Source organism: Papaver somniferum, chromosome 10 (assembly GCF_003573695.1).
Source record: "Papaver somniferum cultivar HN1 chromosome 10, ASM357369v1, whole genome shotgun sequence".
Classification (NCBI taxonomy): domain Eukaryota; kingdom Viridiplantae; phylum Streptophyta; class Magnoliopsida; order Ranunculales; family Papaveraceae; genus Papaver; species Papaver somniferum.
In genome coordinates this window covers 2047182-2072639 of record NC_039367.1, presented here as the reverse complement: position 1 = coordinate 2072639, position 25458 = coordinate 2047182, and the positions used below count along the sequence as shown (strand labels likewise).

The 25458-nt window shown below is 37.0% G+C and overlaps 3 protein-coding genes and 1 long non-coding RNA gene across 6 annotated transcripts; all 4 read left to right on the top strand.

The window, feature by feature from the left end:
• The first annotated feature begins 1134 nt into the window (after window positions 1–1134).
• Window positions 1135–4880, top strand: LOC113319474. Its single transcript, XR_003345537.1, has 7 exons — window positions 1135–1407; window positions 2052–2376; window positions 2503–2564; window positions 2643–2748; window positions 3905–4142; window positions 4287–4446; window positions 4595–4880. It is a non-coding gene; the product is annotated as an uncharacterized LOC113319474 (long non-coding RNA).
• Window positions 4881–8551: 3671 nt separating this feature from the next.
• LOC113318527 lies at window positions 8552–9563 on the top strand. The gene is made up of 5 exons (XM_026566696.1): window positions 8552–8719; window positions 8809–9016; window positions 9110–9206; window positions 9293–9375; window positions 9524–9563. The coding sequence occupies exons 1-5, from the start codon at window positions 8704–8706 to the stop codon at window positions 9561–9563; spliced, it is 444 nt and encodes a 147-aa protein (XP_026422481.1). The 5' UTR covers window positions 8552–8703.
• A 7-nt stretch (window positions 9564–9570) lies between these two features.
• On the top strand, window positions 9571–10835 carry LOC113317490. Its single transcript, XM_026565610.1, has 3 exons — window positions 9571–9789; window positions 9893–9983; window positions 10168–10835. The coding sequence occupies exons 1-3, from the start codon at window positions 9575–9577 to the stop codon at window positions 10705–10707; spliced, it is 846 nt and encodes a 281-aa protein (XP_026421395.1). The 5' UTR covers window positions 9571–9574; the 3' UTR covers window positions 10708–10835.
• Window positions 10836–14064: 3229 nt separating this feature from the next.
• Window positions 14065–19912, top strand: LOC113318580 (methyltransferase-like protein 2). Of its 3 annotated transcripts, XM_026566765.1 has the most exons (15): window positions 14065–14408; window positions 14536–14782; window positions 14995–15125; window positions 15286–15319; window positions 15550–15616; window positions 15775–15952; window positions 16045–16134; window positions 16232–16331; window positions 16547–16697; window positions 16894–17161; window positions 17494–17613; window positions 17712–17862; window positions 18017–18115; window positions 18203–18602; window positions 19439–19908. In XM_026566765.1, exons 1-10 carry the CDS (start codon window positions 14130–14132, stop codon window positions 16919–16921), a joined length of 1305 nt encoding a protein of 434 aa, XP_026422550.1. In that variant the 5' UTR covers window positions 14065–14129; the 3' UTR covers window positions 16922–17161; window positions 17494–17613; window positions 17712–17862; window positions 18017–18115; window positions 18203–18602; window positions 19439–19908. The 3 variants fall into 3 exon arrangements, with proteins under 3 accessions (XP_026422550.1, XP_026422549.1, XP_026422551.1); XM_026566764.1 differs by having other exon boundaries at window positions 16894–17613; window positions 19439–19912; XM_026566766.1 differs by lacking the exon at window positions 19439–19908 and having other exon boundaries at window positions 16894–17613; window positions 18203–18929.
• The last annotated feature ends 5546 nt before the right edge of the window (window positions 19913–25458 follow it).

The following is a 25458-nucleotide window of genomic DNA, read 5'->3' as shown; positions in this document are numbered from 1 at the left end:
GTGGGACCACGATCCCAAAACTGAAATCCTTGTCTAATTAGGTTTAGGAAATAAATTAGTATAAATTAAACCCTTTTTTTTTGCACCGATAAAAGTATCTCCCATCTTCCTCCAACTTCACGCTCGAGTAGCTTGCCGATGCCCGACACCGACCAATCCTTGCTGACGCCCGACACCGACCAATCATCGCCGACGAATTTCCACCTGATTCCAACACCGACAAGTAATTTTTATTTTATTTTTCTTAATGGATGTTGGACTGTCCGTCCAACAATATTTTTTTTATTTTATATATATAGTGAGCTTTCACGATTTTGTTTTATTTTCTATTTTTTTCAAGAATGAACGTTTGTCAGATTTCGAAAAGTGGATAACTGTTCATAAATTATTTATTTTTTTACATGAGTTGCTCACGACATTTAAAAGGAAAAAAAAAGTGGACGATCATCCACAATAAAAGAAATTATTTACGTGAGCTAATCACGCTTTTTAAAAATAAAAAAATAAAAAATCAAGTTTTGATTTTGAAAAACGAACCTTGCTCTTCTTTGCAGGTATTTCAATGATTCTTGGTGAAGAAACGAGCAAGTCCTTAAAGCATCGACTCTTTTGCTATCATCGCTAGATGCTAGTAAGATTGTAAACATGTAAGAGTTTGAATTTTTAGCGAGTTTGGGTACCAAAGGGGAAGCTCGTAATCCACTCACTGTTAGCATGTATGCTAGTGAGAATATAATTAGTACGAGTTTTATTTATCTGCACGCTCCATGAAATGTACTAAAGTGGAATCAGTAGATTAGTCTTGCAAATTTCAATGTGGTGTAATAAATTACAGATTGGATTTCTAGTGATGCTAATATCCAAATTGAACTAGTTAGCGCGTCGAGTCGACGAATTTCGCTTTCCTTGGATCACTTTTTGCAATCCCTTTAACGGAAACCTTTTAGACGGTGGATGCAAGTTGCTAATGGGTCGCACAATAAAACTCGGAGCTAGATGTCCGGAACCGAATTAACCGGTTATGGGTGATCGGGTACCCATTGACACTCCGCACATAACCGGCCCAATGGCCTTGCCCGTAATTAAAACAGTCCTCTCGTGACAAAAACAAAACCTTTCTTACAGAAATGGAGAGAGAGAAAGAGTTCACTTCAGCTGAAGAACAGACCAGAGAAAGAGAGATGGAGAAGACATAGAGAACTGCTGAGACTTAGAGAGAGAGATGTGTAGAGTCTTATTTGGAGATATGGATACTACTATCCTAGGTTGGAGAAGGAGGAGGAAAATTGGATTCCAGGTTTCAACAAATGGAACTCCTTCTTCAACTTGGATTCGTCAAAAAAAAAAAAAATTAGGGTGGGATTCGATGTGTTCAGAAGAAGCAGGAAGATAAATGAGATATCCAAGGTATGTGTCGATTAACTTTAATGTTATTGATTAAAAAAAAAAACTTTAATGTTTTAATTGCGCGAAATTTGATTTGGGGCAAAAATAAAACCCCCAAAATCCTTGATCACGTGACATTACTTGATGTAAAAATTCTAAACGTTAAAATTTTGCCTCAATTTTGTTTTTCCCCTTCAATTTCTTTTGAGTACTACTATATATTCAAAAATCAGAATTTTCCATGAATGGGCGGCCTTCACAGTTCTGTGGTAGTTCCTTTCTGGTTCTTGGAGCAGATTCTTGCTTCCTTGTCAGCATCGGTTCTATCTTCGCCTCATTCATTCTATCTTCTTTATTCTTTCTTTTTATCAAAACCTTTCAAGTAAATTGAAAGAAAATAGGGAATTGTATGATCAAATTGAAAGGATGTACATGGAGGAATGTTGTAACTCCTGTGAAGAAAGAATGGGTTCCAGTTTTGAGTTTACTCTGCATCCAGTTAGGATTTGCAGTAATGAGCTTTATCACTAAATTTTCAATTAATGAAGGTTTCAATCCGTTCATTCTGACTGCTTATAGGCAATTACTGGCATTTTTTTGTGGTTCTTTTACCAGCTTGGTTCTTTGAAAGGTGAATTGATTTCCTCTTTTTAATTTTGTTTCAGCATTGTGATTGTGGCGAATGTGGATGCAGCATCCTATAGAACAGATCCTGTCCATGTTCTACTAGACTAATAAAAGAACACCCAAATCATTTGCCTAAACTCTAAACCACGAATATCAGCAATTACGATAATGTATTCGAAAACAAAGAAATTATGTATCACTACTTTAATATGAATGGAATCCTTTTCCGATCAAGTTATAAGTAGAACTGCCTAGCTAAAACTAAAATTACCTCTTGTGTTCGGAAACAAACCCCCTTTGCTTCTTTGACATGGGTCGTTTGTTTTCGGCAATGACTGATGATTAGGATGCAGGAGAGCTGGGGTATGAAATCGCATTAGGATGTTTTCTTTGTCACATTTTATGGAATCACATTTCGAAATAATGGTTTCATTATTCATTCTTTTTATGCTCATAAAATCCTGGGTTTTTGCGTATGTTGTTTTGCAGGAAAACTGCTCGTGGTATGAATATACGATCCTGGTCCAACACTTGATTTTTTCAGTGCTTGGGTTAGTATATTTCTTCTATGTTTTCAAGTTAGTGAAGTTATGTTCTACAATTGAGAATTCAATTCTATGTGTTTGCAGGGGTACTTTAAACAACGCATTGTTCAGCCAGGGACTGAAATATACAGCTCCCACCATTGCAGTCGGGAATTAGTAATCTGTTTCCAGTATTAACATTCATTTCCAGGTAATACTTCTTTAGAGTTATCCATTATTGTGTTTATTCTGTTTCCCTTTTGTTAGGCATGTCTCTGAATTCAGAGAAAATCTAATTTTATAGCCCAGCATGTGTTATCATCACTCATGCTTTCTGGATTTTGTTCGTTTTCACTGGGCATAATGTTCAGGGTTAAGATAGCATCACATTTGTAAAGTACCATGACAATATTTTCCCTGTGCAATATCATCTTAAGACTGGCCATTTGGGTTTAACTCCAAAACCAAGAAGTACATATGAGGTGAACCAATCTGGAGTTACACCTTTGGATCATGTTCAGGCCAGTAAATTAATAGGTAATCTGGATCCGATACTTGAGGAAATTGGGCAAATTAGGAACCCTTCCTCAATTGCCCAGTCTACTTCTTCTAACAATAATGAAATATGTTTGAACGAGAAGGATGAATCTGAGGTTTCCTATGTTCCTTGTGCTCCTTTCCCTCAAAGATTGTTACCCAGAACAAAAGAAGCTCAAAACAATGACATTTTAGAAGTGTTTAAGCAAGTCAGAGTGAATATTCCATTACTTGACGCTATTAGACAGATTCCATCTTATGCTAAAGTTTTGAAAGATCTTTTGCACTGTGAAACGCGGAATGAATGACTATTGCAGTGATTGTTTTTAAGGGATCTCGGAAAAGAATGGAGTAAGGATCTGACGGAAACTGAATTCTTAAATGTCTGCTTATCCCATTTTGCTGATTTAAAGATCTGGTTATGCATGATATTCTTGCTGCACTAAGTTCCTTTTTCATTGATGCATCTAATAGTTCTCTAGAAGCATATATGATTTATGAATGTGGAACTGATTGATACAGGCCAGCTAACATGGATTACTGATTTTTAACCAATCTCGGCTTGTTTAGCCCATTTTGTTGAGTCCAATGATCAGATGCTTGTTGACATTGTCAATGCACCTCCGATTTCTGGTGAAGATAGTGTGTCCACTGAAAATATTTCAGCTGATGTAGAACCCGATTTAGAGTCTGCAAGCCGAATACAAGCTATTAAACAGTCTGTACTTGTTGTTTATGTTAGTGATTTACTATCTCTACCATGCATGACTTGATTATATGTTAGTCTGCAACCCAATTTAATTGTAAAGTAATAATTTTACGGATTTCAGGACTGAAGAATTACAATTTAAATCAACTACGGGATGCTTGAAGATAGCAGGAACTATGCTTTCCGTTGGTGGATCGCTAGTCCTGTCATTCTACAGTGGGTTCCAAATATTTGTAAATAAATCCTCGGTTGATTGGCGATCTCTAAGAAGTTCAGGCACCACTCCAGAACCCAATAGTGTTGGTCCGGTCTTGATCGCATTAAGTTGCTTGTCGAGATTTAGTTGGTTTCAGCTGCAGGTAAGATTCTTGATCGCATTAAGTTGCTTATCGAGATTTGGTTGGTTTTAGCTGCAGGTATGATTTAAAATGCATACTTTAAATCGCTAACAAAAAAAAGAATTTGATCTCAACTTTGTCCTTTTCTTTTCCTGTAATTTGCAGGGACGGTTTTATAAAGATTTTCCTTTCCGGTACACCAGCACTGCCGTAATATGCCTACTTTCAAGCATCCAGTGTGCTATTGTTGGGGCTGGTACGAAGCATACAATTAGGGGCTTGGTCATTAGCATCAACCTTGAGAATTGTATCGGTCATATATAGTGTGAGCTTTTCTCTAAGTTTTTTCTTGTTGCTTCTTCAGTTTTTTGGTAGTTAGCATCGGTTTTTTGAATTGTATAGTTCATACTAGGAGCAAACCTTCGAATTATATTTTCTAATTCTAACATTTAGTTGGTAAATGAATAATGCAGGTTGGATCTGCAATCGCTTTCCTTGTGAAGAATTTTTTCATCACAAAGAAAGGCCCAGTATTTGTGTCGATATTTAACCCAATATCTTTGATCTTTATTCAAATTTTTGGTTGGGCCTTTTGTTAAGGAAAACGTCTACTTCGGAAGGTTACATAAACTTTATGAATTATGATTTTGGGAATACCAAAAATTTTCAGGGCATACAAAATAGTTTTCCCATCCTAGGTGACCTTATAAGGGGTGTCTATTGGGTAGTTCAATTACGTATATTCCTTTGAACCTAAATCAAAAAATAAACTATCCTAAATATCTCTTCTTCTTTTTCCAATCCATGAATTAAAGAAGAAGAACCAATTGAAGATGAAGGTGTAAAAACTATAATTGAACCAGAAATTGAATCGGAAATTCAACCATTTGAAGCTCCAAATACTGAAATGAGGATAAGAAGGTATTCCCTACAAACCCAATCTTTTATTTGTTGTTTTTCATGGATTGAATGAGTTAAATTGCTAAAAACTTAGGTTTTTGACGGTTACAGTAGCGGGTTCGGATGATTATTGAGTTGAGTTTTGAGCCGAACTGTTCTTGAAATTTCACCTTGAAAGTGTCTGTGAACAGTTCGGCTGATAATTGAGTTGAATTTTGGGTTATAAACAGATGTACCCCTGTTTTTGTACCCGACTTAATAATGTACCCCAGTTTTTTTTCACATTTACAAATATAGGCCTATTGGATGTTTTCCATCCAAAACTGTTAGAAAAGTCAATTTCTCGTCAATTTCTCGTCACTGGTCAATTTATCGTGAGAAATTGTCGCCACGTGTTTAAATCGTGTGAGAAAATAGTGCCACGTATACGTGTACCACGTGCAAAGATCTCAGTCACACATCTGGGTAAAGGAGATCTCGTTGAAAATCAAGGGTTCGGATTTAGTGTATTTGTTACCTCCGCCAACACGTGTAGTATTTATGTTTTTCTCCGCCAACACGTGTGTGATATTTGGACCGTTAATCTTAACATGTGGGCTAATGTTAACCGTACATCTTAACGAGATGAGAAAATGGACGGTGTGAGATTAAAGAAAAAACTAAGAAGGGGGAAAGAAGAAGGAAGGGTCGACCTAATCTCTTTTCTCTCATCTTCTTCCCTCGTCTCTCTCTTTTCTCTCTGTTTCAAGGACCAGTAAAGATGGTGAAGCTAAGGCGTGGAAAGAAGAAGGAGAAGAAGAAATCAGAAAAAGAAAAGGAAAGGTTAGGGAAAGAAAGGGTTATGGTGTTAGCAACACCAATGTTTTCTTGTACACAGAGATTTAGGGTTTTCATTTTTTTTTTTCGATTTTGGGAAAGAAAGGGTTTTCTTCTATTTCATGAAATAGGGTATTCGTGTATGACAGTGATGTAGGGTTTCCGTTAATTTGTTTTTCAATTTTGGGTATTATGTAAATTGTTATTATTATTTAGGGTTTTTAATTTTTTTTCGATTTTGAGTCTTCTGTTAGAGTTCATGATTATTGAGTGAAATACAGTTTTAGGGTTTATTTCTAGGGTAATTTTTTTTACGATTTTGAAACTGTTATTGATTTATGGGTGTTCTGTACATGTTTTTGATTATAGGGTGTTCTGTTTAATTTAGAAACTGTTATTGTATGTATTTTTTTTTGATTAAATGGTGTTGTGTGTATGACAGTAGATGTATGGATTTAGGGTTTATTTTTTGATTACTGTTGCTATTACTATCTTCTTTGAAAGCTGGAATGTTTAATTTACTCAAATGAAACGTGCAAAAATTGTTATAGAAACTGCCAGTGAATAATCTGCAAATGAAAATGTCTTTATGTATATGGCTTGTGGAAAAAATTATAATGTTATAGAAGCAACCAATAATTGTTATTTCATTTTTGTGGAATCTCTCATTTTTGAACATGAATCTCTTATATATGTAAATAGTTCTAACTCTTATATTTATTTTTGAACATGAATCTCTTATATATGGAATTTCTTATATATGTAACACATGAATCTCTCATTTTTGTGGAATATTATATGTGTATGTGTTTCTGTATATGAATGTTTGAACTAACACTGTTTATGTACATTTGGCGTAGAAATGAAGTTGAAGACAAGTATGCTAAGAGAGACATAAGGGTTAAGGTTATGGATACAGTGATGACTTTTGAATTCAAAGGTTTGGCTAGAGCAGATATGGGTCTCTTTCAATTGAAGGAAAAGATCAAGCCCCTACTTAGATTGCAGCTACATGAGGAAGTGGATTTAGTATGGTTTAGTGGCCCCTGTTTACCAGAGTCATTGTTTACTGAAGAAGAATTTTTGAGGTTTTCGGATAATGCAGAAGTACATGAGAATTGGACTACACTGCATATGCAAGTTATCATTCCACATGAGTATTCTGAAGGGTTAACAGAGGTAGCTATTCCACACAAGTATTTGACACCAACAAAGTCTTCAACACCAAAGAAACCAGTGAGCAAAACCAAGCAAATTCCTATAAGAACAAGTCCTAGACTATCTAAGAATAAGAACCAATGTCAGGCAGCAAACAAGAAGTTATTCATTGACTTAGATAAAAAAGAAGTATATGTTCCTCAATTTACACAACAAACACAGTCTAATGTAGCTGGTAACATACCTGAAGAACAATTTGAAACATTTAATCATGATTTTTGGTTTGAAGCAACACAGGCAGCAAGCGTTGTTGAGGATGATCAGTATGTTGTACAACTTCCAAATGAAGAACCTGATGAGTGTCACCCTGAGCAGGATTTAGAAAACTTCAACTGTGGGTATGATAATGAAGAACAACATGCAAAGGACTATGAGGAATTTTTGATAAAGGCTGCAGATGGTGGCTTGGCAGATAATTTTGATGATCCTAACTTTGGTGAGGTGGAGGTTGATAATGACAATGAAGGTAATGTTCTCTTTTCTTGGGTATTATCTCAAGTATCTGAAAAATGAATTTTGTATGGTTGTTTTGTGTGTTGTTTCAGAGGATCATTATGGGGATATAGTGAGTTCTGATGGAGAAGATGAAGGTAATAATATGCTTGTTTAATTTGTTTCATTTCATTATTGTTAGTTATTGTATTTTCAAAACAAGTTAAGATGAAGGTACTGACTGGTAGGATTTGTTTGTTTGTTTGTTAGGTGGATAAGAACAAGCTAAACCAGGTGGGCCTGAATGTAATGCACCTCACCAGTTTAATGGACCTCAAGCTAATGAGCCCTGTCCCACAGCAGAGTTTGAGAAAGAATATGCAGAGCACTTTAGGCAAGAAGAAGAGGAAGACTTGTTCCAAGAGGAGATAGGTGAGGAATTTAATCCTACTAAACTTGTAGTTGGTACCAAATATGTAGATAAAAATGAATTTAAGAAACATGTTAGGCATTTCTGTGTAATGAATGGACATGAATTTGTATGGAATAAATGTGATAATAAGCAACAAAGAGCAGTATGTGTTAATTGTGAGAAGAGGGAATGTAAGTTCTTTATATATGGCATCAAGCGAAAAGGTGAAGGAGACACCTTTACACTCAGAGGGTATAATATAGAACACAACCACCAAGGTCGTGGAGATGGGTACAACAGAAATGCAATTCCTCCTTATGTAGCTGATTGGTACATGGAAAAAAGAAGGGAGACAGGTTGTGATGCAGAAATACCTTGTCCATGTGACTTAGCAGCACAATTTAAAAGGGACACAAAGGTCACCATTGCATACCATACTGCATGGAGGGCAAGGGTTATGGTGTTGGATAAGCTATATGGGAGTTATGAGAAGAGTTACCAACAAGTTCCTAACTTTTGTGAAATGGTTAAGGTAATGTTACTCTTATCTCTGACATTATTTTTTCTTCTTAGTTGTTTTTGCAAATAATATTCATTTTGTCATTCTTGTTAGTTATTAATTCTACTATGTTGTATGCATAGGAGAAACCCAGGAAGCCATTGTTCTTTCTCATATGACACTCTAGACAATACGTTCCTTTCTTTAACCATATCATTTGCTCCTGCAATAAAGGGGTGGAAGACTGGCTGTAGAAGGGTCATTGGCTTGGATGCTTGTCACTTGAATGGAATTTTGGTGGTGTGATGCTATGTGCAACAGGTAAATTCTTCTTTTTCTTCACTTATACATTCTTGTAATTCAATTTATATGTCATTTTGGATTATAATTCACTTTTTATATGCAATCAGGTCTGGATGTTCAGAATGGCTTAGTTATGCTAGGTATAATGGTGTGTAGGAATGAAACCATAGAAAATTGGAAGATTTTCCTTGGAGATTTGAAGCCTATGGTAGATGAAGATGGTGTGCGTATCTGTTTCATCTCAGACAAGCAAAAGGGAATCTTGGAGGGTGTTGACTATCACTTTCCTTTAGATGAACACAGATATTGTTTTAGGTATAATGTGTATGATTTCAGATTACTATTCCCTTTTTTCTTTCTAGATCACTTGTAATAATCCTATAATGTATTTGAATTTACATGTGACAGGCACTTGCTTGCAAACTTCAAGAAGACATACAAGAGTTTTAGTTTGCAGAATCATCTTTGGAATGCAGCTAAACGTTACAAGAAAAAGCATTTTGAGGTAATGCATAAGCACATTTCACTTGTTTAAGTATATTTCCTCAAAATTCTTAAGTTATGTAACCATAAGCATTGTTTTTGTGTTAGGAACATACGGCCAAGATGAAGGCTGAGAATGCTGATGCTGCTTGGTATCTCTTGAAAGAAGAAAAACTACAAACCTGGTCCAGGTCCCATTTCGAAAAAGACAACAAATGTGAGCACCTTAATAATAACTTTTCTGAGTCCTTCAACAATATGGCAAAGAAGATGAGGGATAATCCCATCTGCAAGTTAGGCCTGATGTATGGAGATCTGGTGATTAATACTTGGTATAAGAGAACAAATGAGTCTGCAAAATGGAGAGATGGTGACATAGTTCCTAAAGCAATGAAGTTGATAAAAAAGATGATAGCTTCGAATCCTAATTTTAAGTTGGTTCCAGCTGTGAAGTACAAAGTCTATGAAGTGATTAGTGTGCATGAAGCAGTTTTTATTATGTATCTTGAGAAGAAAATTTGTAGCTGTTTGCAATGGGAGTTAAGGGGATTTCCATGCCAGCATGCTGTATGTGCTTTGGCTCCAATGAGACCTAACTGGGCTGAGTTAGTTTCCTAAACTTGAACCCCTTTGTACATTTTGGTTTGTATTACATTTTTCCTTGGACATTGTTTAACCAAATCCATTTTGTTTTGTTATATATTGTAGGTACTGTAGCCCTTACTACACAGTGGACTACTACAAGAAGACATATGCTCCTGAATTCAATCCACCAGAGGGTGTAGCTGACTGGATAGAGGTACATTTAATTTTAAATATTTTTTGTTTAAAATATTATATGTTTTGTCTTTATTGTTTGTTGTGCAATAAATCAGGGTAATAAAGTAGATTCCTTTAGGGTTTCATTGTACTAGTATAACAGCCTCCACAAGTTTTCTAACTCTTATCTTCTTATTCTTCTTCTTCTTCTTACTTCTTTGCAGCTAGAAAAACCAGAAATGATGAAGCCACCAGTAGACATTAGAAAGCCAGGCAGGCCAAGGAAGAAGAGGATATTGTCATATGATGAACCAAGAGGTCAGAAGAAGGCTATAAGATGTAGTAGGTGTAAAAATGAAGGTCACTACTCATCAACTTGTGTTGGTGGTCCAGTTGGAGGAAATCCTAAGGGATTCAAGCCTAGAACATGTGTTGATGGCACAAAGCAGACAACAGTTGAAGCTCCACCAAAGAGAAAGTACAAAGCTAAAGCTGCTGCAAATTCTGGAGGTGCATCTGCTGCAAATTCTCAACCTTGTGCTAGCAGATCTAAGACGCAAACAAGCGTTGCTCAATCTTCCCAACCAGCTGCAACATATTCTGCAAAATCCAAAGGTGTCATGAGAAAGGCAGGTGATGAATCTTGTTCTCAGCCCAGTTTCAGTCAGCACAACACCCATGTTGGATCTGTTAGCAACAACATAACCTTTACAGCTCCAAACCCAAAAGGAAAGAAGAGAGCAAAGAAGTATATGAAGCTTTAGATGTACCTATTTTATGTTGGTTTGTGTTTATGATGACTCTATTTTATATTTGAATGTTAAGACAATTCCTGGAATGTTATGTTAAGATAAGACAGTGGAGAGTTACTGAAATAGATAGTCTTTTATTACTATTGCAGTTACATTTGCAGATTTTTCTTGAATTCCTTGCATACTTCATATACTATTGTTTCTATAACTATTGCATCTTACACAAGTTCAATTTGAGTTTGGAATTACAATTATCTTTGGAGCACTGTTGATTGTTAAGTGAACAATTTTGAAAATAGTAAGGATTGATTGTCTTCTCCACATGCTAAGACTTACACAAGTTCAATTTGAGTTTGGAATTACAGTTCTCTTTGAAGCACTGTTGATTGTTAAGGGACCAGCAACGTGTATACAACTTACGTGGAAGAATAGACGAGTTGGCAAGTGAGTTGGATGAATTAACTGCTGACATGGAGGTTAACTTTCCGTTAGCCGTTTTTTCAAAAAAAACGGTCAAAACAGGAGTACATTTGTAAATGTGAAAAAAACGGGGGTACATCTGTATGCGCCCAAAAAAACAGTGGTACATCTGTATTTCACCCTTGAATTTTTAGCCAAACCCCAAAATGTGTATTGAATACATCCCAGAACAGTGTCAGGTTCGGCTAATACCTTGCAAACCTTCCCGGCCGAACCTAAGAAGTGAAATTTACCCCAGGTGGTTGTCAGGTTCGGCTGACTCGATCAGATCACTTTCAAGCCGAACCTCTCTCTGTAAACACTTCGAAAATATTGATTTGCAGGCTCTAGGTCCGGCTAGCTCGTGTTGCTGAGTTATCAGCCGAACCTTCTCTTTGCACACTCAAGTTTTTCGATCTTGTTTTGGCAATAACTTTTTCGTCCGATGTCGACCTCATTCTTTTTGCGTTATGTTTTTATTTTTATTCTCTTGAAGTTGAAGATAATATATCATTGATTTTAATGAGTTTAAAATGGACCTTGGTATTCTCCATCATTAGACTTCACTTTCTAATACTTTTAGTAATTTCCACTTTTTTTGTTTGGTTCATCCTATGAAAAGGCTGCACAATAGAAAACATATGTAATAAAAAGCCTAACCGCTAAATGTGTATGAATTTAAGTGTTTCATGGAAAATCAGTATCATGTTCGGCGGATGTGATTTTTTGAATATGAGCCGAACTTGGAAAAATATATAGTTCGGCTGCTACGATATTTAAAGTGAAAACCGAACCTAACTCTCAGGAATAGGTTCGGCTTGTTATTAGACTTTAATATAAGCCGAACTAGGATCTTGCAAATAGGTTGGAAGTTGGAAAATGAAGGTTTGGCGTATAACGTTAACAAATTCAGCTAGTCGAACTGTTCATCAATATAGTGGGTTCGGCTTATATGTTTAAGCCGAACATAGTCCTGGTTCGCCGAACCATGATGTAAAATACTTTTTTTTTTGATGATTTCAAGCTACAAAAGTGAAATTAAACATACAATAGAATTATACATGTGTGTTAGAAGCATTGGGTTCCTCATCTATGTATTCATCATCTGGATTTGGCTCATAAAAATCATCATCTTGAGTTTGACTTTGAGTTTGAGTTTGTGTAAAATCATTCTCATAATCTAAGAAATCAACCATTTCTGGATCATTGTTGTAGTTGATATGTATTTTCCTAGGTTTTTAGATGAAGAATGACCCTCCTCATCCTCCATTAAATCAAGAAGAAAATTTTTCTCACTTTCTCCTTCTCAATAAAAACTTTGATTTTTTTTTCCCCAAATTTTTTCATCTAAATAAACCTTTATAATTCTGAAAATTCTCTTAATCACTAAACAAAATATTTAATCACTAATCCAGATTACTAACACTAATACGTAAAGGGTAGATTTGCCATTTTAAAAAATTTGGGTTAAGGGGTTATCTGATTTTGCTATTTGATAACCCTTTTTTGTCTCTATTCAGTATGCCTTGAAAGATTTTGGTATGCCCAAAATCATAATTCAACTTTATATCAGATTTTAATTGTGAACCTTGAAAATAAAATTTTAAACATTTACATTTTTTGGTTTGCAGATTGCTGGGGTCTGCATTATCACCTGTGGGGTTCATTGTCATTCAATGGGCAAACCGGAAGGAAGTTTATTTAAACAAGGCGAGGTTCAGTAGATTTAGAAGTTGGCATGAACAACTCTGAAGACCATAAGTCTGAATATGCATTTTGCTTAGCCTTGGGATGTACTTTCAATGTTTCCACTGGTATTCGAAAAATACATGCATACAATATGTTTTTTCTTTAGACAAGGCCGTAGAAGTTTGTTGTCTACTGAATTCCACAAGTATCGGTATTTGATATATGTACTGGTGGCTCTATGTATCAGAAATAAAATGAAACACATTGCATATCACTTTTGATTCTTATTCTACAGTTTTATAGTTATGTACTGCCAATTCTAAGTGCTAGAAACACAAAGTAAAAGTTGCATGTAAACTCTGATAGGTTCTCATAAATTTTTAATCAGTACTTCAAATATGTACTGGTGGATCTATGTCCCAGAAACACAAAAAATATACTGAAAGTGTTAGAAATAGTACCTTTTTTCTGAATTGGTGCGTTGTTACTCGGTTTTCTTCGTTTTCTTTTTAGTACATCTGGAGATTCATCGTCCGTTGAACTTTTTGAAGTTTTTTTCTTCGATTTCGGTGTTTCAACCTTTTTACTCTTTTTCCTCTTTGATTTTCGTCTTGAAATTCTTGAATCGTCTTCTGATGTTCTAGGAGCAGTGCTATCATCCATTATTGTTTCTTCTTCTTGGATTGTTCTTGTGATTTTTCTTGTTTTAACCATTATCGGAAGAGAATATAGGTTTTAGGGCTTTTCTCTATTCTTGTGAATCAGAATCGTTGTTTGCAAACTATTTTCTGAATGATTTTTCTTGTAGGGAAACTATTCTCTAAATGAATTTTGGGTTTCTATTCTCTGTGTGAAGAGAAAATTTTTTCTCTTTGAAAATCTCTGTATGTGAAGTCTAAAAACCGCAAGAGGGTGGTTGTACGGGAAAGAGAAACCGCAAGAAGGTGGTTGATTTCACACGTGTTTAGTTCTAGGATAAACCGGTAATTTTGCTAGTTTTAAATAACTATGGACCTAATGATAAGTCTAAAACCCGGTTGGACCCTACTATAACTAACTTAATGGGCTTAGGACCAAACAACAAATTTTCCAACTCACAAACACTAAACTCTCTCAAAATCCACAAGATTAAAAATAGGGTTAACTCTTGTACCCAAACACTAACTCCCCCGAACTCACCCGAGTACTAACCCCCTGTTAGTTAACTCTTGTACCCAAACACACCCTGTTAATTGTGTATCCAGCAACGCTTTTGTGAAGAGTTTTCTTCCAAACGGAAGACAAAAATGGCGGAATTAGTAAAGAGCAAAGAGATGATAAAATTTTTGGAATCGGGAATTTACCGATTTATCTCAAATTTTACTTTTATGGATCCTGTTCGAGTTCTTAATGCTTCTGATTATACTCAGTTTAGGGTTTCTGATTCTGTTTACTACAACCGATTCTTCGAATGTGAAGACAAGGAAAAAACTAGGGTTTCAACGAGTTCTAAGAAACGAAAACGGAAAGAAAGAAAACCTTATACTCTTAATGAAAGAGAGCGTTCTGCAGATCAACGTCACCAGGTATGAATTTCAATCTTTGTATATTATTTATTTTCTGATAGTTTGGCGAGGAGGAGGTTGAGGGTTTGAATTCCACTTGCATTAGGGTGAGAGATTATTGTTATAAATAATGAATTTGTATTATCAGGAAGCAAAGCCACTGTTATTGAAGGCACATGAAGTTTTATTAGGAGCTAAAGATCTTTTACATTATATTAGTAACTTAAAAAGTGATGGTGGAGATGATGATAGTTGTTGTTCGAATGGGATTAGAGAGTCATGTATTGAAGATGGGAAAAAACAATCCTTTGTCGAGCTTGGAAGTGTTTGGCAAGCTCCTTTATATGAAATTTCTATAAATCATCGGGAAGAAAATATGACCACAGCCGATTCAGGTCAGTTTCTTTACAAGATTATTTTTTAGGCAAATGAATTCGAAGATTGAATTGAATGTATTGTTTGCACATTGTGATGTTGAAGAATTATTGACTTGCATTTAGTCTATGTGCTGTACAATTGAACTTATGGTTGTCTGAAAGAGTGAAACATGCGGTAGTAAAAACAATAGCTATGCAATGATTTTTTGTACCTTGTGTTGGATATTCAGGTTCATCCCTTGGCGTGTCAAGATTAGTGCCAGCATTTAATAGCCTAGTCATGAATGAGAGTTGTGATGATGTGGAGGCAAAAATCTTGAATAACCGTTATGTTTTGCCTGGAAATAGCTGCTTCTATATGGTACATCTTTGACTTTTGATTTCATTTGTTATATTCTCAGTGAATCTTATTTTGTATGCACTTAACACTTGATTGGTTTTCTCTTCTAGTATTTTTGATAGTTTGTGGTTTCACGGGCTCTTACATTGTTTTATATCTCAATGTTTTTACCATGTGGAAGTCAGACTTGAAGCAGATTCATGACCTGATTCCTGGTAATTGCTAACGCTGAAGTCTGCTGTGTACTGTATGTAAATTGTGGTAACTCATTCTTGGAACTCCTGCGATGTGTAGAATACTAGAATATGACAATATTGTGTTCCTGAAATTAAGAACGAGGATTTTTTGTAAAGGATTCTATGTCTTCACAGCCTTACGAGTACCCTTTACAAGTACTACTTCACTATTAATGAGGTCAAATGCTCTATTATTCCTTGATCTGCAGCTGATACTGATAGCGGATTCAATCTTATTGTAATTGATCCACCATGGGAGGCAAGACAGAAATCATTGTAAGTACATTGGTCAATTATCTTTGTCAACACTGGGAACATTTTGCTCAAATATACTGGTTTTTGATACCCACCGGAGTTCAACATGTCAATTTAACTTCCTTGTGGACTTATTTTTCCCTCCCTGATACTTTCCACGAGCGTTCTCTCCATCACAGGTACCCAACATTGCCTAAACGATACTTCTTGTCCCTTCCGATTAAACAACTTACTCACTCAAAAGGAGCTCTTGTGGCCTTGTGGGTTACGAATAGAGAGAAATTGCGAACTTTTGTGGAGAAAGAACTATTCCCACTGTGGGGTGTCAGTTACTCAGCTATCTTTTACTGGTTGAAGGTGATTTCACACTGTTCTATATGAAGGGGATAATCCTGGGAGCTATAACTTATCATTCTCCCGCTTCTTACTATTTTATTTTAGTAGTACAGGTGAAAGCAGATGGGTCGCTGATCAATGAGCTAGACCTCTTCCATCATCGTCCTTATGAGTGCCTTCTTTTAGGTTATTGTCATGGGGAGGTGAGTCATTTCCAGCAACCACGTAACCTTTCATCAGTGGCGAGTCTTGATGATTCTTCACCTAATATTTTATATGGTTCTGTAAAATTCTTTGCAGGAAATGAATACTGAGCTTACTTCTACATATAAGCGTCTGGAAGAAAATCAAGTTATCATCAGTGTCCCCGGGGAGTACTCAAGGAAACCCCCAGTTGGAAGTATCCAATCACTAACTTGTTAATAAATTACTTCTTCTGAAAATTTTAATTTGTGATGAATATCTAGTCTGCAATCTTCTTAGAGTGCAACTAGTAAACTATGATAATGTTGTCTTTTTCTCATCTCACTTTTCTATCTTTTATACGGGTAAGATGTCATCAGTCAATACACAATCTTGATCCCAGGAAGCTCTTTTTCTTGACATTGTTGTTAGAGTTGCTAATGGATTATCTGCCAGGAACCGGGCCAGCACGATGTATTGAACTCTTTGCTAGAGAAATGTTTGCTGGATGGACTTCTTGGGGAAATGAACCTCTCCACTTTCAGGAGTTGAGTTACTTTGTGAACAGGAGTATGAATGATGGGTAGGGTAATCAAATCCTCTACTGAGAAAACTCGTTTTCTTTTCGGGATGTACCTTCTTAAAAACAAAAGGGGGATCTTACATCGGAATTATTGAAGGAAAGATTCAGTTCGAACTGGAGACATAAATGTCTTTCATCGTGGAGTTAAACGAACTCGCGGATCAACAATATTCTTTTAAATCTTTTCTGTCCGCAGGTACTCATTCCTCGTAACTATTCCGTAGAAATCAGCAAACCTCCAAGATGCTGCCAAGGCACCGCCTTAGGTCAGAGGTACAACTGCACAATGAAGAGACGGGTGTCACACGGGCTACCATCAAACAAGGCGAGAATACTACTAGTAACACAATAATATGAACAAAAATTCCTAACAAACTGTCCCCAAAACACCAGCAAATTCCTAACGAACTGTCCCAACTCCTTGACCCCTCTGGTTTTCGGGGAGAGCCGCACCGAATTTACGTGTACGTATCATGAAACAAAGCAGGAAAAGGCAGTAATAATTGAAGAATAAATTCCTACTAAAAATTAAAAGAAACCTTAAAAACCATTCCAGGAAATAAGGTGTTTTAAACCAACGTTTGTAACCACGAACCCGATTATAACAACCCTAAAAAGCTACACATCTTTCGGATTCTGCATCTGGAATCCAAGATCATGCCACCTCCTATAAACAACAATAGCTAGGGTAATTTCGGTGTTAGGAAACAACTGTATTTTTGGAAACAGACTGGTATTAGGAAACCACCGCTTTTTATAAATACAACTACAAGCCTAACCCTATTACCATCCGCAGAATACAAAAAGTCACAAACCATCAAGAGCGAGAGAAAGAGAAACCGCTGACTAATAACAAGACAACGACCATGTATGCACGATTTGATCGGGAACACGGTAAATACTCGTCTGCTCATAGGTACGTACTTGTCTTATTTTTGAATTGTTGATCATCTCAATTTCCTTTACTATTAATCTATTAATCAACCAATCAAAAACTTGGTGTTTCGTTTTCAGGGTTGAGATGGACGAAGTTTTGGATAACTGGAAACTTCGGGGCGGGGAAGGAAAATACAAGGTGCTAGATGATTACCTGTGCGACGTGCAAACCAATAGCTCTTTTTATGATTCCGCTGAAGATTTGCGTACCGAATTGAGGATCCTAAATGTAAGATTTGTCGTTTTCCTTCACCAAAAAGGGGTCTTTTGTAAGATTTTAATTTAATTAATAAGATTATGGAAGTGCTACTTAAACGGTTTATATGTTCTGAGAGTCGGAGATTACACCACCTTGTGACTGACTAATCCTTTAATATTTGCAGAGAATTGATGATGTCCTCTGTGCTGATAGCAGTGAATCACTTGCAGTTTACCGCAACGGTGAAATTGAACTTTATAGAGCCCTAAAAAATTCATCAGAGGTTAGTTTTATTCTTTTATTACCTATCTGTGTGTTTTGATTTATAATCCATTGAAAACTAATTTGTTGGAGTCTAATATATACGTAGGTGAGAATTATGATGCTGGAGTTTTGCAAGTCACGGATGAAAGCTGCTACGATATTGGATTTTCTAAAGTTTCTTGCCGATCTTCCAGATGAGTTTTCAGCTTCACCAATAAAAGATGCCACAACGTTGAATTTTTTGAAGATCCTTGTTGATCTTGATCTTCCAGAGGAATGTAAAAACTGGCTGCTGCATAAAGTGGTGGAAAATGACTTCAACACCGTCTTTGAGGAGTACAAGGATTCGGTCAAGTACTACATCAAGAAATTACAACGTCTAGGAGTACAGTGCCAAGAAAACAATTTGACAGAAGACGAGTATCCATGTACTAATCCGGACTACACCAAACAAGATAAAGAAATCATATTCCCAGAGAACTATATTCTTGGAATCATATTTCTAGGTATCGCATTTCCTTCCCATGAACCAAACACGCTGTTAAGATAAATTGGATTGGATTTATTATTCTAGAGTATGTCATTATCTTTTTGCTGTGACTTTTTTTTTTGTTGAAACATTTGCTATGACTGTTAATTAGCACTCAGCAGATGGAATCTGGGTGTTGGGCATAAATGTTTTGCAAAGAGAGTTTTTTGTCTCGTCAATTTGTTTTTCTTCCATGGAAATGAATTCCTCCCTTTATTTTCCACCCATATGTAAAGAAAATTTTCCTATTTTTCCCTTTTTTGTTATTTTATCTATAATACAAGCATGAATGCGGTTATCTGGATGATTAAGAATTTCTGCTAGGAAATTGTTACAACCAAAATGTACTATATTCAGTAGGATTTTATTGTTACAATTACTGGTGATGTAAATTTTGGGTTAGGAATTTGTTTAGATTTTGTAGTAGACAATTGCTCAATTTTGGATTGGATGAAATACCAACTTCTAGTTTCTTCTTAATGTGGGAAATCCTTCTGTGAATTGGCACACTTTTATATTCAATTATGTCATGGATATTATCTGTATCTTCTTGAAATTGTTTGCTGTTGACCATGTATTACTAGAATGTCAGTTCACATACTTTTTAGCAACTGGAGCCAAGCAATTGGAAAAGTGGTGTGCTGTGAATGTAGGAAGCAAAATGGAAGAAAAAAAAAATCTGGCATTTAAGTAAACCGCCTCACAATCGTGAAAACAAAGACTCCTACCCATAGATATCATAGAAATGTACATCCCAAGTTTTTGGTGTTACAGAAACGAAGCTAGTAATAATCCTTCAGTGGCTTTTTCCAGGCAGCTGCGAGGAGGACTGTTCTTATTATTGTGCAGTGGGTTGCAGTCACAGTATTGAAGTACAAGGCACGGCTTGCTTGGGTTTTATGCTTGTCCGTTCGTGGAAATGTGAAACTACTGTTGTAGCCTCTTGGAGCTGGATGTGCAGGTGGAAAAATTTCTGAGATTGTCGCCTGTAATTTGCTGTAGCACAACTGCAATGGATTACTTGACGCTGTTCTCCTTCAATGGAATACTGCAGCTGGTGTTAGGATGTTGCACACATAAAATGGGTTACTTGCTGCTGCTCACCTGCAATGGATTTCTGCAGTTTCTTTTAGGGTGTATTTGGGTGTGCAGCCTTTCCTCTGGAGATTTGGTTTGGCATACCTGTATTGGTATCTCGTTTTCTCTTTAATATAACGTTTCTTTGAAAAAATAAATAAAATTCCTTTAGTGTGCCCAAAGTAAATGTTGCAAAGGAAAACCAACAAGCGGAGTCTGTCTTAGCTGAGAAGACACAGCAGCAATATCCATCTGTTCTTACTCGAACAATCCAAGAGAAAAAGAAAATATAATTTAAATGACACAGCAGGCAGGAAGAAGAATGCCAGATTACCGAGTCAGAGAAATCTAAAGAAAACAATGGCACAAAATCTGTACTAGTAGTTCAAACAAAAAACATTGTATCAACTTCAAGTAACCAAACAAAGAAGCACAAATATCCCAGTTTTGCAATGCTTACGCATTTGCCACAAGGCACTTCTTTGTGTATTTCTCCCAATATTTGATTCTCGGTTCATATACTAATAGAACACCGAGAGGATTGCATACTCTTATTTCCATTCAGACGCCCCCTTCTCCATAAATCCCAGAGAGTTCAAAATTCAAAAACAATTGTGCTAGTCCTGAAGCGACATATGTACTTTTCCTGATCAAAAGCAAACAAGTAATTGCAGTTGCCCTCAAGACTGGCGCTCTACCACTCAGCTATAAGGGCAGTTGTAGAAAGCGTTACAGGTTTTACATGCTAAAACTGTTTATGCATATAACTTCAACGCAAGTAGAAAACGTACTACAAATTAGTGCCTAACACCATGCTGGAAGTGATTCGGCCATTACCTGTGAGGAAAAACATTCAACCTGGTATGAAATCTAACGAGATGATGACAAAAAAATTCCTCCACTTGTGCGATTGACCACAGCCTTAATGTGCCACCAATTTTCTGGTATAGTGTCAATACAAATAATCAGAAGAAAATCCTGACAAAAATCAGCTTTTGCTTTAATTCAACCGTATCAGAATTCAGAAGTACAAAAAGTATAACAAGCAACCAGCAAGAGATACCAAAATACTAACAGCTTCCAGGATGAAATTTAAGGGAACACCACCACAAAAAAGATCAGCCCTCCAATCATCTTCATGCAAGCCCCACAAAAAATGAATGCCATAGCACTTTCATTACATGAAAAATGAAAGTAACAGTTATTTACAATGCGGAGATCACTTATCTAAGCGATCAAGTATCTCGCAAACCAGTACTGATCCTCCTCAATGTCCCCAGCCTCATCTTCTGCTACTAAAATGTCTACTGAATTAGGAGAACCAGGGTCTCCTTCCACCAGTTCTGGCTCTTCTTCGCTGTCAGACTCTTCATATTCATCTTTACTGCCGCAAGAAGCAAGAAAGTCAAATTGTACCTTCAACCACTCCTGTACCTTTCTTCATAAGTTTTCAGGCATTGTTTCTTTTTATCACCGGCCAAACCCCAAACACGCAATTGTTCATTTATTTTCCTTCTAGTGTTCTGTTGTTTTGCTCCGTACACAAATTGGCTCTCTTTTTCTTCCGCAAGCAAAAGCCTCGTAACAACACCCCATTATTTAACAGATAAATGCCGAATCTGGATCCAATAACGGTGCAATAAATGTTTGCAACAAATTTGGTTTAGATCCTTACAGGTACTACGTTGCTTGACTATGACATGAATATTTGCTCTCCTGAATTAGTGTTCCAATATGAAGATAACGAGGATAAAAGCCTATCAAAAGGTGGGGCAGTTAACATTCTCTTATAATGGGAACACAGGGTTCTCTATCTGTGACATAGGCAATGAACCAACTAATGACATGAACGTCTACAAATTTCAGCTGATCAACTCACACTTCTTGGTTATATATATATAAAAATCATCAGATGTTTTAACCCACTTGTAGACGGGGAAAAACGAGTTGCTGGTTTTTACGGAATTGAGGAGACGACCGTGCGGAGGAGACTCCATGAACCGAGCGAAACATTTAACCTCACACAGATGCACTGCAAAAAGGGAGTATGGCCGTTCCATAGTCAAATCGGTCACAAGAGAGGATGGGTCGATCTGTAAGAGGGAAGCCGAGAAATGTGTGAGATCAATGGTGATCAAAAATTGTAGGTGTGTTGTATATTCTGCGTGGATAAGATAAGTTCTGATTGATTGAACGCTGAGTTCTTAATCTCTTGTTTGTCTATTTGACGAGAGATTGTCTTGTTTTCAATCATGATTCAAAGACTTATTTATATTGCTAGAATTGTAAACACCTTGATCCCATGGAGTGTGACAGTTGCTGAAGTCAAAGAGTGGGGAAGTGGAAAATCATGTCAAAACCAGTTGCTCATCGTGCGGAGACGATTTATTTTCCACCCACTACTTTGCTAACTCCTCCAAATGGTTGCATGACTTGCTCACATTCTCGTCGTATTTTTGAACACACGTGCCGTAGACCGCCAGACCAAAACCCTATTTAATATTCCCCATGTGACACCATTGATGTCTCGTGATTGTGGAGTCAATTGCTGACTTCATAGAACGATGAGTCCTTGTATTGCTGAGTCGAACGTGATTTGCAAATGTTCTGAGACTCATGAATTGATCATGTCTGTTGAGACGAAGGTATCATTGTTGAATAAATGTTGATAACTTAAGACGAGCAAACTGTTGCTGTTGAATTTTTGAATATTGATAGTTGAACCAATATTCCTTAATCTAAGCAAATATTGCTCATCCGAGCAAATATTTCTCATTTGATGAATTCTTGGTAGCAGGACCAAATAAAATATTAATTTAAAATACTGATAACTAGGCCGAGCATGATAATAAAAGTGTTGATCACGGGATCAACGTAAAATTATTAGTGTTTGAATCTGCTTAGAATTATGTTTTGCAGAGCTCTGGATTCGAAACCCTAATTCTGATCAATTGATGATTTATTGAAAATCAACCACAAGGAGGGACCGACTACATGGTATAACAAGTCGACTATGTAATGCCCAGATGCTCAAATGAGCAAAATACCAAAGTCTCTTGAAGACCAGTTGGTGAAACGATGATTAAATGCTGGTTTAATCATTTATTAAAAATAGTGCTCCTCTAAGCTTTAGGTGATGAAACCTAATTATGAAGAGATTAGGGATCGTCCAAAAGGGAATGAGGCCGGCCCTTGGTGGTCTTGGGATCAGCTGATGGTCGTTTGAGCAAACTCCAAGTTGTTTGCGAAGAGTTTGGACCCAATATGAGCAATTGAGCAAATTAGGTCAAAATTGTTAAAACATGCGGGACCGGCTATTTGCAAGCCCTATGGTCGGCCTTGGTCGGTCAACGATACATGCCCGTGTCACCATAATGTATGTGTCTTAGTCCTGAGAGTTTCAATATCTTCTGATGCGCGCTTGAGCAACATTTTGAGAAAATATGAAGGATTCAGGGTATTGCTGAAACTGAGGAATCTTCGTGAGATGATGAAAATAATTAATAAAATAGGGGATTGCAAGGTACGATACTTTCCACGGCTAGGGCATGGTCGGATAACTAGCAAGCTCGGTCCCGCAAGACCTTTCCAAATTTTATGTATTTTCCCTGATGTGAGCGAAATACCATAAAACTGAGAAATTTGATAAGGTTAAGGAATTTCCATGAAATTATGGAAATAATAATAATAAAATAGGGATTCATGAAGTGTGGGACCAGATATGGCTAAGGCATGCCGGGCCGGCCAATGAGCATGGTCCCATGGCATTTTCCTAATTTTATATTATTTTCATGACTTTAGGGAAATATCATGAAATTAAGGAGTTTGTTGAAACTAAGGATTTTCCTTGAAGTGAAGGAGTTTCCATGAGATGAGGGAAAAAAATAATACTAAAATAATGAGACGAGGGCGTGTTGGACCGCCCATGGCTAGGGCATGGACGGACGGGCAGTGTGCCCGGTCCTGTGAGCTTTTCCCTAACTTTACGTAATTTTCATGAGTTGAGGGAAATATCATGAAATCAGGGAATTTTCATAGGATGAGGGAAATAATAAAATAATAAGGAATCATGAGGTGTGGGATTGGCCACGGCTAGGGCATGACCGACCGGCTAGTAGTCCAGGTCCCGCGACACCTTTCCTGATTTTTATTATTTCTTTGATACGAGGAAACACCATAAGACTGAGGAGTTTCCTTGAGACGACAGAGATTTGTTCAAATGAAGGGATTTTCATGAGATCAGGAAAAAATAATAAAAAATAATAAAATATAGAATTGGGCGTGGGACTGGCACGCGTGACTGGATGCCGGTGAGCCCAGTCCCCTAGCGCCTTTGTTAATATTTTATTATTATTATTTTCGTACTTATAGTCGTAGCCATTGTGTCCAGTAAAAACGCCATCGTTCTTTTCAGTAACTTTTGTAGTCCCATTTTTCAAGATGTCGCGCTGAGTGTATGAGAAGGGTATGTCGTAGGAAACTCGCGTTGCCATCAGGCTTGCCTTCACTCTACTCACAGGTGGCATAGTGACGGTTCGCATAGACCCAACTTCAATGTTTTCGGTCGTCGTTGTTCCCCATTCTTTAGTTCCGCTACCCCGAGCGGAAATCTCAAGTGCACCCGATGTTGTGAGTGAGATACCAAGGTTGCAAGAAATCTGTGTGCTCTTGGTCCTCTTATGCCAGGGAGATTTGATTGTAGCCTTTATACCCGCCCAATAATGATATCCTTTTATTCCCCGAGGACGACTCTACCATCTGTGGTATATCTGGTAAGGGAAAGTTGTCTTTTGGACAATCTTTGTTTAGGTCACTGAAGTCGATGCATATCCTTATCCCATTTTTCTTTTTTGGCACTACCACCATGTTTGCGATCCATTCTGGGTACTTTGCTGGTCGTATTATTCCTGCATCTAGCATTCTGCAACTCGGCTTCTATTTGCGGGTGGTATGTCTTTGCTATGTTCCTTATTCTCTGCTTGAATGGCCGTGCATCCTTCCTGACATCTAACCTGTGACATGCAACATCAGGATCTATATATGAAATTTCATCCATGTCCCATGCGAAGACATCGCTATATTTTTTTTGGAAGTTCTATTGTTCTTTCTTTCTCTTCTACCCCCATTCCAGTTCCTATTCTTATCATCTTGGGATCCTCTTTTGTCCCTATGTTGACCTCATGAGTTGGTTCACCTGCAATAAAGTTAGCATTTGATTCACCTATTGGGGATGGCTCTATGATCTATTTCACTGGTGCTCCTTCTTTATCCGGGATTTCGCTTGGTATACCTCGCCCTTCTTTCGCTCGTACCATGTAAATTCCGAGTTCTTCTTCTTTCTTTAATTTCTTCGCCTTTCTCCACCTATCTTTTCGCTTTTTTGCTCTTCCTTCATAGTTCTTGACATCTAACTGGTTACAGGTTTTCGCTTTTTCTATGTCACCTGCAATTTTTTCTATTCCCTTCGGTATCGGGAAACGTATGAATTGATGTAAGGTTGATGCTACGCCTTTTATACCATGAAACCATGGTCTTCCCAAGAGCATGTTGTAAGGTGAATCCATATTTACTACACACAATGTTACCTGCACTCATATCTTTGTATTGATTTCCCTCTTTACACAGTAATGGCTGGTCATATATATAGGAGTTTTACATAGTGGAGGACAGCTAATAAACCCCTTATTTTCGGATCTGACGTGCGATATCTTTGCACGTTTATGTTGGATCTTCTCGTACGAACCCCTTAACTTCGC

Excerpts from the sequence above, each read along its gene's own strand:
- LOC113318527 (XM_026566696.1), top strand. Across the intron at positions 9,017-9,109 it reads GAACACAGATATTGTTTTAG|GCACTTGCTTGCAAACTTCA; the intron begins GTATAATGTGTA and ends TACATGTGACAG. Across the intron at positions 9,376-9,523 it reads AAACTACAAACCTGGTCCAG|AGAACAAATGAGTCTGCAAA; the intron begins GTCCCATTTCGA and ends ACTTGGTATAAG.
- LOC113317490 (XM_026565610.1), top strand. The coding sequence starts at position 9,575 with ATGAAGTTGATAAAAAAGATGATAGCTTCGAATCCTAATTTTAAGTTG. Across the intron at positions 9,790-9,892 it reads ATGAGACCTAACTGGGCTGA|GTACTGTAGCCCTTACTACA; the intron begins GTTAGTTTCCTA and ends TATATATTGTAG. Across the intron at positions 9,984-10,167 it reads GTGTAGCTGACTGGATAGAG|CTAGAAAAACCAGAAATGAT; the intron begins GTACATTTAATT and ends ACTTCTTTGCAG.
- LOC113318580 (XM_026566764.1), top strand. The coding sequence starts at position 14,130 with ATGGCGGAATTAGTAAAGAGCAAAGAGATGATAAAATTTTTGGAATCG. Across the intron at positions 14,783-14,994 it reads TATGACCACAGCCGATTCAG|GTTCATCCCTTGGCGTGTCA; the intron begins GTCAGTTTCTTT and ends TTGGATATTCAG. Across the intron at positions 16,332-16,546 it reads AAGGAAACCCCCAGTTGGAA|AGTTGCTAATGGATTATCTG; the intron begins GTATCCAATCAC and ends CATTGTTGTTAG.